This window comes from Oncorhynchus tshawytscha, linkage group LG29 (genome assembly GCF_018296145.1).
Source record: "Oncorhynchus tshawytscha isolate Ot180627B linkage group LG29, Otsh_v2.0, whole genome shotgun sequence".
NCBI classification, from domain to species: domain Eukaryota; kingdom Metazoa; phylum Chordata; class Actinopteri; order Salmoniformes; family Salmonidae; genus Oncorhynchus; species Oncorhynchus tshawytscha.
Window position 1 is genome coordinate 24,786,263 of NC_056457.1, and position 11,580 is coordinate 24,797,842.

General features: G+C 43.3%; 1 protein-coding gene across 1 annotated transcript; it reads left to right on the forward strand.

The window, feature by feature from the left end:
* On the forward strand, positions 1-11,580 carry LOC112247526 (pinopsin-like). Its single transcript, XM_042308745.1, has 5 exons — positions 1-765; positions 3,143-3,331; positions 4,263-4,402; positions 7,701-7,934; positions 9,355-11,580. The coding sequence occupies exons 1-5, from the start codon at positions 399-401 to the stop codon at positions 9,694-9,696; spliced, it is 1,272 nt and encodes a 423-aa protein (XP_042164679.1). The 5' UTR covers positions 1-398; the 3' UTR covers positions 9,697-11,580.

An 11,580-nucleotide genomic window follows, 5' to 3' on the forward strand; every position in this document is an offset into this window, starting at 1 on the left:
GGCGGGCAGAGCAAGATGACCTCCGAGTACACACGGTGGACCACGGGGAGGGAAACACACACATATCCTTCACTGAGAGTTAACTGAACTTTACGCAGCCAGTCGGTGAGCGGGGCGCAGGAGAGGACTTCCGTTTCTACCCAGTGGAATTCGGAGTTGCTTCACCTGATGAAGGGATGTTGTTTTCAGCTAACAGTGAACGAACATTCACTTTTTTAGTGGTGTCCTTTTTCTCTCCAGCCCATGAGCAGAGTTGGATGTGAGTAAACACTACAATGTTTCACGCGGCTGTTTGTGCTCCTCTCGTGATGGGCTGACAGAGACAGAGAGACCGAACCAAATGGATTATCTTTCCTCCAAACTCCAACAGCCACCTGTAGAGTAACTAACGGGCCGGTATGATAGTGTCTAACGTTAGTCTGAGCTGCGGCGTGAGCTGCCCATGGGGAGTCAGTGACGGTAAAACGGTGGTCACGCAGGGAGGAGGCTCAGGTTCTCTGAGTCCTACGGGACATCTCGTGGTGGCAGTGTGTCTGGGGTTCATAGGTACATTCGGTTTCCTCAACAACCTCCTGGTGTTAACGTTATTCTGCCGGTACCATACGCTGCGCTCGCCCATCAACGTCCTGCTGTTGAGTGTGTGTGTTTCGGACCTGCTGGTCTGCGTGCTCGGGACACCGTTCAGCTTCGCTGCTGCCACGCAGGGCAGGTGGCTGATCGGTAGGGCGGGATGCGTCTGGTATGGCTTCATCAACTCCTGTTTGGGTGAGTAGCCTAGTGTGGGTGTGTGTGTCATATTTATCGACTAAACTTAGCCTACCACAACCCCAAACCCTAACCTTAACCAATTGAAATCATTTCCTTTTGCCAACAAACGCAGCTCAGCTGAAAGTATTCACTAAATGTGTTTGATATCATTTTGCAAACAATGTAATTCAATGGAGTTAATAAAGCCGCATACAAACATGGTCTCTTTTTTACTTTCCTGAGTAAGGCAGCTCCAAAATGCAGGTGTTTCAGCGTTGCTCAGTGCTTTCTGTGGTGGTGGGGTGGGAAATACGGGTGTGTAGGGGTGGGTCATGTTCTCTAGTTGCGCTGTGATTGGCTCACTGTTCTGTCACTCTTGGGGACACTAAGTCACTGCCAAATGTAAGGGTAGAGCTCGCAAATTCAAGCCTCATGGGTGCTGCCATAGAGTTACATTAGAAGTGCCCATCCAAGAAGGCTCAAGGTCATTGGCCACAGTTGAAAATAACATCAAACCACGTTATATCTAGTAGCTTTGATTGGACTGATCATGTCAACATCATACTTTAAAAATCGTACTTTGTAAGCTAGCAGTCATCATCATGTATCAAGTCGACAATCTACTGGCAAATCCTTTTTAATCCTTGTCATATGAAGAGAAATAATGAAGAGAAATTGTAGATAAAATGTATCTGTGCTCATCGGCCATTGGACATAAACATTAAAAAACAAGATGGAAATCGCAAATTCAACAATGAGTGGTTTGGAAGGAATAGGTGGCTAACAGCAAGCATTGCAAAGCCATCACTAGCCTGCTATTCAGTGGAGTGGTCCCGAGTCTGGGTTTAAGGGTCTCTTTTCCAAGCTTAAAATGATAAACATTCAACATTAGCCATGCTGTCAATCCAACATGACTTCTGCCGTGCTCAAAATAATTGGAAACTCAGGACCTGAAAATCTGACTTCAGTAAGTTCAAGACAACTGTGAACTCAGAATTTTTTTTGAAAGGTCATCCAACGCAGAATCGCACATTGGGAACTAGGCCTCTCTTTAGAGCTTGACCTGAAGATCACTGATGTCACCATGATTCGACCTTGTTTTTTTTACGAGTTCCCAGTTGTTTTGAATACACCATAAATCCAGAGAATGACAGAATTCTATAACAAAGTTTGATGACACAATTTGTCCACGAAAGACCGTCACACCACCTTCCTGTTCAAGTGAGCACAGCACAACAAGGTGAGTCCAGGAATGTCTTGTATACTGCTGCAAAATAATGTAATATGCCGGGGAGATATGTACACTGTAGCTAAGAAATTAATACTAAGTGTATGTTATGTTGTGGGCTCCCGAGTGGCGCAGTGGTCTGAGGCATTGCATCTCAGTGCTTGAGGCGTCACTACAGACACCCTGGTTCGAATCCAGGCTGTTTCACAACCAGCTGTGATTGGGAGTCCCATAGGACGGCACACAATTGGCCTAGCATTGTCCGGGTTTAGCCGGTGTAGACCATCATTGTAAATAACAATTTGTTCTTACCTGACTTGCCTGGTTAAATAAAAATAAATAGTAAGTTGTTAGTAGCCAATGTTCCTCACCCTAATAATTTGGTCCCTTTCCCCCTCTTAATTTTGCCTACTGTTCTGACTTGGTGGTGCACATGTAGCCTATAGCCTGTTTTAGAGAAATGTAATCATTGAATATTGTAAGAGCTTTCATTGTCTGCTTATATTCCCCCTTTATTTATTCTACGGTTCTGACTTGGTGTACAGGGAGAATACTGTAAGAATGGCCCATGTTCTGAATTCTGTTGCTGCACATTTCAAAAGTGCTGAACAAGTAGTTATATTGATTACGTCCTAGCTCGTTCATTAATGTCTTAATCAAAATAATGGATGGCCTCTTATCCAGTCGTCATCGCCTTATGCCGTAGTTTGTACATCTCAAATTTCAGTGGAAACCACATTTGTTTAAGCAAGTCAGCCATGTTTTTTTTAAAGGCAGTAAATGAGGCTGAATTAACTGTTTCGCTGCCAAACAAAGCTCCGCTGATAGCCAGGTGTAGCAGTGGTAATGTGTTGGGACTGCTGTTGGGACTCTGCTGTTGGGACAGCTTTATGTAGGCCCTAACAGCTTGTGGGCAGTTAATGTATTGTTGTGTTGTGGCTTTTCTGGCATGCATCTACACATTTTTTGTTGTTGTTGCCCCACCAAGATTTACATGCTAAAATCGCCACTGCCAGGTCTAATGTTTTAATGTTCAGCAGAGCTGCATCACAACTTTTGTCGGGATCCTGAGTAAGATAGTAGCCTAAAGTGATTAAACATACAAATAATTAATGTTGGGGTTTAAATCTCACTCTTATTCTCCAGACACTTGTGCGTGTGTTCCAGGTATCGTGTCTCTGATCTCCCTGGCAGTGCTGTCCTATGAGCGTTGCTGTACCATGCTGTGTCGGATGCAGGCGGATGGTACTGACTTCGGTACAGCGGTGGCCGGAGTGTGTTTCTCCTGGGTCTACGCCCTGGCCTGGACACTGCCCCCGCTGCTGGGCTGGAGCAGCTATGGCCCCGAGGGACCAGGTGCGTGCGTGCGAGTGAGTGAGTGAGTGAGTGTGTGTGTGTGTGTGTGTGTGTGTGTGTGTGTGTGTGTGTGTGTGTGTGTGTGTGAGTGAATGTGCAATAAGAAGTCTTCCATTCAAAGAAAATCTGTTGGCATATGGAACTACAGTATTTATTACCTAGTAACAGTATTCATAGTAAACGTATTCATAGTAACAGTAACAGTATTTATAGTTACAGTCTTCATAGTAACAGTATTCATAGTAGCAGTAACAGTATTTATAGTTACAGTCTTCATAGTAACAGTATTCATAGTAGCAGTAACATTGTTCATAGTAAAAGTATTTATAGTTAAAGTATTCATAGTAACAGTAACAGTATTCATAGCAACAGTAACAGTATTCATAGCAACAGTATTCATAGTAACAGTAATAGTATTCATAGTAACAGTATGCATAGTAACATAAACAGTATTCATAGTAACAGTATTCATAGTAACACAAACAGTATTCATAATAACATAAACAGTATTCATAGTAACAGTAACAGTATTCATAGTAACAGTAGTCATAGTAAGAGTATTCATAGTAACATTAACAGTATTCATAGTAATATTAACAGTATTCATAGTAACTGTAACAATATTCATAGTAACAGAAACAGTATTCATAGTAACAGTACTCATAGTAACAGTAACAGCATTCATGGTAACAGCATTCATAGTAACAGTATTCATAGTAACAGTATTCATAGTAACCGTATTCATAGTAACAGTATTCATAGTAACAGAAACAGTATTCATAGTAACAGTACTCATAGTAACAGTAGCAGTATTCATAGTAACAGTATTTATAGTAACAGTATTCATAGTAACAGTATTCATAGTAACAGCAACCGTATTCATAGTAACAGTATTCATATTGACAGTGTGTATTGTTGTACTGTGTTCTAGGAACCACCTGTTCAGTGGACTGGAGGACCCAGACACCCAACAACATCTCCTACATCGTCTGTCTGTTCACCTTCTGTCTGTTACTGCCTTTCTCTGTCATAATGTACAGCTACGGCAAGCTGCTCAGCGCTATCAAACAGGTAACTAACCCCCGACCTCTGACCTATTCTAACCCTTCACTCAGTTTACAGTTTAGAGAGTTGAGTTTAGAGCTAAGTGCCTGGGGTTTATGTAACTGTAGCACCACCACCTGCTGAACATATACTCTCCATGTACGTGTCAAATCCTCACCCCACTACTATTTTGACACACACTTCTCTCCTTCTCTTCTCACCAAAAATGTTATTTCCCCATGCTTATAAAACGAGTTTAGAGCTTAGAGAGTTAAGAGATGTGACAGTTTAGTTGAAAAAAAACCATCTAGCCGTCTGAACATTTAGCTTGGATACCATCACCCACTGTGGACTTAATGATGATATTTCAGGTTCTGAATCACTACAGGCAGTACAGATGCTTCTCAGTCCAGGACTTTATTATCTTCATCACCACCACATGTAGTAATCACACAGAAATCATCTTCCTTTACATTAGGAATGGAACTTGTGGTTGTGATATGGAGGACCAAAGCTGCCATAATTAGAATTAATTGAATAAATACATGCACACATAAATAGATAAATACTCATTTTTTTAAATTATCCCACTTTAATTGTATTCATTTATATTATTTCTTTAATTCTTTATTTATGTATTTTTCCTCCAGTATGATGATAAAGGAGTGATCAAGCAAACGTATGTGGGTGGTATCTAACACACCACTGGTTGATTAATGCCATGGCGTGATGATCGATTATATTTGCCTGGGCTGCATTCAGTATGACAGAACATGTTCAAAGTTTAAAGGCCATGTTTCACCTAGCTGCACAGCTATTTTCAGGTCTCTCCAGAGATGTTCGATCGGGTTCAAGTCTGGGCTCTGGCTGGGCCACTCAAGGACATTCAGAGACTTGTCCAGAAGCCATTCCTGCGTTGTCTTGGCGGTGTGCTTAGGGTCGTTGTCCTGTTGGAAGGTGAACCTTCACCCAGTCTGAGGTCCTGAGCGCACTGGAGCAGCTTTTCATCAAGGATTTCTCTGTACTTTGCTCCATTCATCTCGATCCTGACTAGTCTCCCAGTCCCTGCCACTGAAAACATCACCACAGCATGATGTTGCCACCACCATGCTTCACCATAGGGATGGTGCCAGGTTTCTGTACTGCACAGATGGTTGTCCTTCTGGAAGGTTTTCCCATCTCCACAGATGAACTCTAGAGCTCTGTCAGAGTGACCATCGGGTTCTTGGTCACCTTCCTGACCAAGGCCCTTCTCCCCCGATTGCTCAGTTTGACCGGGCGGCCAGCTCTAAGAAGAGTCTTGGTGGTTCTAAGCTTCTTCCGTTTAAGAATGATGGAGGCCATTGTGTTCTTGGGGACTTTCAATGCTGCAGACATTTTTTGGTACCCTTCCCCAGATCTATGCCTTGACACAATCCTGTCTCGGATTCTCTACAAACAATTCCTTCGACCTCATGGCTTGGTTTTTGTTCTGACATACACTGTCAACTGTGCGACCTTATATACACAGGTGTGTGCCTTTCTAAATCATGTCCAATCAATTGAATTTACCACAAGTGGACTCCTTTCAAGTTGTAGAAACATCTCAAGGAACTCTAGACCCTTTGCTATAAGACTCAGAATAGAGCTCAGGTTCATCCTGTTTCCAGGTAAGACCCTTGCGTTCAGTACAACTGAAGGCCACAGTCCTCAGTCTGGCAGCTTGAAGATGTAGCACCATCCAGGCCCATGTCACAGCAAGCCTGATAGAGATATGTCACGCCCTGGTCTTAGTATTTTGTGTTTTCTTTATTTATTTGGTCAGGTCAGGATGTGACATGGGTTTATTTTGTGGTGTGTTTGTGTATGGGGGTTTTTCGTAGGTTTTAGGATTGTGGCTTAGTGGGGTTTTCTAGCAAAGTCTATGGTTGCCTGAGGCGGTTCTCAATCAGAGGCAGGTGATTCTCGTTGTCTCTGATTGGGAACCATATTTAGGCAGCCATATTCTTTGAGTGTTTCGTGGGCGATTGTTCCTGTCTCTGTTTAGTTTGCACCAGTTTAGGCTGTTTCGGTTTTCATGTTACGTTTATTGTTTTTGTATTGCTCGTGTTTCGTCTTCATTAAAGATGTATCGAATTAACCACGCTGCATTTTGGTCCGACTCTCTTTCACCCGAAGAAAACCGTAACAAGAAATGACAATAAATGCATTATGTACTAAATTCATTCATCACCAAAGCTGTGTTAGCATTTACTGCACATTTTGCTGAACAATTCAACCCTTTTGTTAGTGTCATTGATATATGGAAATTCACATAGAATATTTACTTCTGTCTCTAGGGCATGGAACCCTGGTCCTGGAGTGCTGCAGGCACTTCATGTTGAGTAACTGGGTGGTAGCCTGCTATTTATGGCTATTTAACAGTCTGATGGCCTTGAGATAGAAGCTGTTTTTCAGTCTCTTGGTCCCAGCTTTGATGCACCTGTACTGACCTCGCCTTCTGGATGGTAACTGGGTGAAAAGGCCGTGGCTAGAGTGGTTGATGTCCTTGATGATCTTTTTGTCCTTCCGGTGACATCGGGTGCTGTAGGTGTCCTGGAGGTCAGGCAGTGTGCCCCCAGTGATGCGTTTGGCAGACCCCACCCCCCTCTGGAGAGCCCTGCACTTGCGGGCATTGGAGTTGCTGTACCAGGCAGTGATACAGCCCGACAGGATGCTCTCAATTGTGCATCTGTAATTGGATACCACGGATACCACGGATACCACGGAAAAGGGGTTGAAAAAAAATTGTGTATCTGTTTGGACTTATTGTGGTCAATATGCAATATGCCAATTATTTGTAGTGTTCTGGCCCCCTGAGCATCTGCTTAATAAATAATTGGCCCATGGCTTAATCTAGTTGATGATCCCAAATCTCTATACAATAACCATCTCTAAATGATACTATCTTCTGCATGAATACTTGTGCAATCAATTTGAAACTGGCACTCAATATAAACAACATACACATGGAGTATCTGAAATATATTTCAACTGCAGAATAGCAGCAGTGCTATATAATACAGCTACAGATGTAACAGAGTAACTAAAGATCATTCATTGTCGTCGATCATCAACCCCAAAACGTACTTTCTTGGTTGCACGCACAATCTTCCTTAAGAAGAGTACAGGATGAAGAAAGTTGAGGATTCCTGGGGATTGAGGTTGTTAGGGAGACTTCTGAGGCTCATTAATGTATAGACTTTAACTAGCTTGTGTTTCTTTCTAAATAGAGAATGTGTTAACAAGCTAGTTAAAGTCTATGTGTGTGTGTGTGTGTGTGTGTGTGTGTGTGTCTTCCCTCCAGGTGAGCAATGTGAGCACGGCGGTAACCCGTCGTCGTGAGCAACGTGTGCTGGTGATGGTGGTAACCATGGTAACGTGTTACCTGTTGTGTTGGCTGCCGTACGGTGTAGCGGCCCTGCTGTCGACCTTTGGCCCTCGCAACCTTTTGACCCCTGAGGTCACCATAGTCCCCTCTCTGCTGGCCAAGACATCTACAGTCATCAACCCTGTTATATACATCTATATGAACAGACAGGTACACACACTCACACACACACACACACAACCTGAACTCCTGTGTGGCGTTGTCAGTCTTCAGTTCCTCCCAGCCGTATCCATGGTGACAGTTAGTTGAGAGGAGCTGAAGACTTAAAAGGCTGCGCGGACTGCCACAGAGAGCGTGTGTGTTGTCTGTAAAATAACCTGCAACCTGTGCCTGTGTTTTGAAAGCATCCCTGCGACCAAAGACAACGTGCCCTATCGCACGCACCCATTCACAACAATGTAGAGATGCAGATTGTTCGTCAGCAGATACTACATCCCAACACAACCACCACATAATGTTGTCTCAGTGTTGAGGTCGGATTTGTCCTGGGTAAAATGTAGTAGACCACAAGTATACGTGTGGAACTGGAAAGTATACTAAGTACACTATGTTCAATCAGGTGTTATACACCCTGCTTGTATGTTGTGCGTGTTAGTTTATGTACTGTGTATGTGTCTTTGCGTGGCCGTGCATGTGTGTGCGGGGGGTTGTGAGAGCGAGAAAGGTGTGGGTGTGTACTTGGATGATACGATAATGCTAGATTGGATTTGATTTGAAAATTCTCCCGTCCCTTGATACTTAACATTAGCATAATATAATCATTTGCACCGATCCAAACACACTCTGTGATGTGCTCTGACTCTTTGATTTGACCCTCAGATCAGTTCTCAATGCAGCAATCAATGTGTGATTACTTGTGTGCATTTCTGTGTTCATGCGATGTTGTTGTGCGTGTGTTTCTCTCTCCCCCTCTCTCCATCTCTCTCTCACCCTCTCTCCATTTCTACCTCTCTCCATCTCTTCCTCTCTCTCCATCTCTCTCTCTCTCTCTCACCCTCTCACTCCATGTTTCCCCCTCTCTCTCTCTCTCTCTCTCTCTCTCACCCTCTCACTCCATGTCTCTCTCTCTCTCTCTTTCTCAGTATAGTGTTGCACAATGAAATCTCCAATGAAAACTAATATAGACAGAGAGTGTGGCAGTGATGATATGAGCAGGCATATGACAGGCCCTGACTTATGGGACCCAATCATATTACCTTTGACTGATGGCCCTTTGAGATCTAGAATAATCTGACCAGACAACAACACACACAGGACACACAGAATAGGACTGGCCACCCCTCATAGCCTGGTTCCTCTCTAAGTTTCTTCCTATGTTTTGGACTTTCTAGGAAGTTTTTCTAGCCAGCGTGCTTCTACACCTGCATTGCTTGCTGTTTGGGGTTTTAGGCTGGGTTTCTGTACAGAACTTTGAGATATCAGCTGATGTAAGAAGGGCTATATAAATACATTTGATTTGATTTGATTTGATAAAGGCTGAATAATTGCAGATAAAGATGTGAAGACTGTTTAGTGGTTGAAACACAGCTGACTGCATTGATGCGGTGTGTGTGTGTGTGTGTGTGTGTAGTTCTACAGGTGTTTCAAGGCTTTGCTAAGATGTTCTACTCCTGACCGAAGCTCCAGTTTGAAGGCGTCGTCACCGGCGACCAAAACTCTCGGGACCGTTCGCAATGGAAACGGACACGGCGTGCCGGTTGTTTTGGCGTCAGTAGGCCCTCCCACTCCGACTGACTCTGCCAACAGTTCCTTAGTGGTAGCGGATAACCTGCCACCGTCACCTCCCAAAATCCCTCCCCCGGTCCAAACCACGCCCCCTCTCCAAATCACTCCCCGGTCCAAACCACGCCCCCTCTCCAAATCACTCCCCCTGTCCAAACCACGCCCACTGCCACTCCCAAACCAAGACTGACCCTCGTAGCTCACTACAATGGATAGAGAGAGAAAGGCTTTGTGTTCCCAAGACATGATGTACGTTAGGAGTAAGAAGGTCATGGTAAGATGGAGGTCTCTCTGAGTAGTAGTCATTTGAAGCTGTGCAGTAGGTGGTTTTGTTCTTATCAATGTGAATGATCAGAAGTCTGACAGATCTGTGGTGAGGATAAAGTCCCCAGGAGTCACACACACACACACACACACACACACACACTGGCACGTATATACACAGTAACCAGTGGAATTATTTGTAAATGAATTGTTGATTAGATCAATGATGGTGAAATGTTTTATTTTGAGCACAAAATTATTTCTCTGATGGCTCAGGTCAGGAACATTGTTCCAGGGTAAGCTGATCCTAGATCTGTGGCGATGAGCAACTTCAACCTGAAGTAGTCTCTCTAGACAGACGGGTTGCCTCCCACAATGTACCAATGTTCAAGCTTAACATGCCTGTTTGTATACAACATCAGTTTGACATAGAGGAAAGGGCCCTTCGGCTTTCTTACAAATCTAATCAAATCAAATTGTATTTGTCACATGAGCCGAATACAACAGGTGTAAACCTTACGGTGAAATGCTTACTTACAAGCCCTAAACCAACAATGCAGTTTTAAGAAAAATATGACTAGGGTTGCTGGAGTCTTTGACCATTTTTAGGGCCTTCGTTTGACACCGCCTGGTATAGAGGTCCTGGATGGCCATAGTCACTGCCTTATCCGCTTGTTGCCCTACCGTAAACATCCCCCAGACACGAAATGGTAGCCAGCAAGATGGAGTTCAGGGAGGTTTTTTAATGAGGGCATTTTGCAAGGGGCTAGTTTGCATCAACTACCTTCACTAAAACCACTGCAAAGGTTTTGCCTGCAAACTTTGTTTTCGAATCGGGACGTTCTGGCATGTCTGCCTCGTGATTTGTTGGGAGAGTTGTCTGTCTGAAGAGGACCGTCCCCCGATAGTTTTCCTTTTTTTTGTTTTCTTGAGGTTTACCAAGAGAGTCCGTCATTAATCCCAGTGCTGTTGCTGCCCTTTGTCTGAGATTTCCGAGATTAAACCTGAAGTGAAGGATTAGCATGTTAGCATTTGGTTTTGAGAGTAAGCATGCTAGCAACAAGACAAGCATTAGCGCATTAGCCTGTTTGTATTGGGCTTGAATGGAGAATTAGTATGCCAGCAATGAAACAAGCGTGAGTCTGTTTGTATTAGATTTGAATGGAGAAATAGCATGCTAGCAATGACAAAAATAACAATTTGCTTTGGGTTTGAATGAATGATTAGCATGCTAGGGGTAGACCTTACAGTCAGAGATGGGGAATCAGCACACCAGCAACTGAGAGGATTTAATTAAAAAACACATTAGCTATGTCACAACAACAAATTACACCAAGCTACAAAAATAGGGCAAGCTTGTTCTTTTATTCACTATTAGCTACATTAATTAATAGTATGTTTTAGCTATGCAGGAACATTTCAGAGAGACACTGTTTTTTGGCAGAGAACATATTATTTGATTAGGTTTTTGATTATGTTTTGTTGCCTAAAGAGCAGGATATTCTGTGCATTTAGTTGATATAAGGATTATTGATGGGTTCTCTGACCCTGTTTCCATGCTTCGTACAGAAGCACTGATTGAAGATTTGATACACAAGGGGATTTGATACAGTGTGTTAAGCATTTCATAATAATATAATTTGAAGTAACATTTTGTGCAATTATAAATGTTTATATATACTGTATATATATATATCCCAGAGAGAAGAAGATAAGTCTGTCTGTACAGCCTCTTACAGAGGATTGGAGAAGGGAAGAGAAGCGGGGAGAGGAGAAGAGAAGAGACGAGACGAAGGAGAATAGAAAAGGA

Coding starts and splice junctions, on each gene's coding strand:
- LOC112247526 (XM_042308745.1), top strand. CDS start 399: ATGATAGTGTCTAACGTTAGTCTGAGCTGCGGCGTGAGCTGCCCATGG. Junction 766..3,142: donor CTTCATCAACTCCTGTTTGG/GTGAGTAGCCTA, acceptor CGTGTGTTCCAG/GTATCGTGTCTCTGATCTCC. Junction 3,332..4,262: donor CTATGGCCCCGAGGGACCAG/GTGCGTGCGTGC, acceptor ACTGTGTTCTAG/GAACCACCTGTTCAGTGGAC.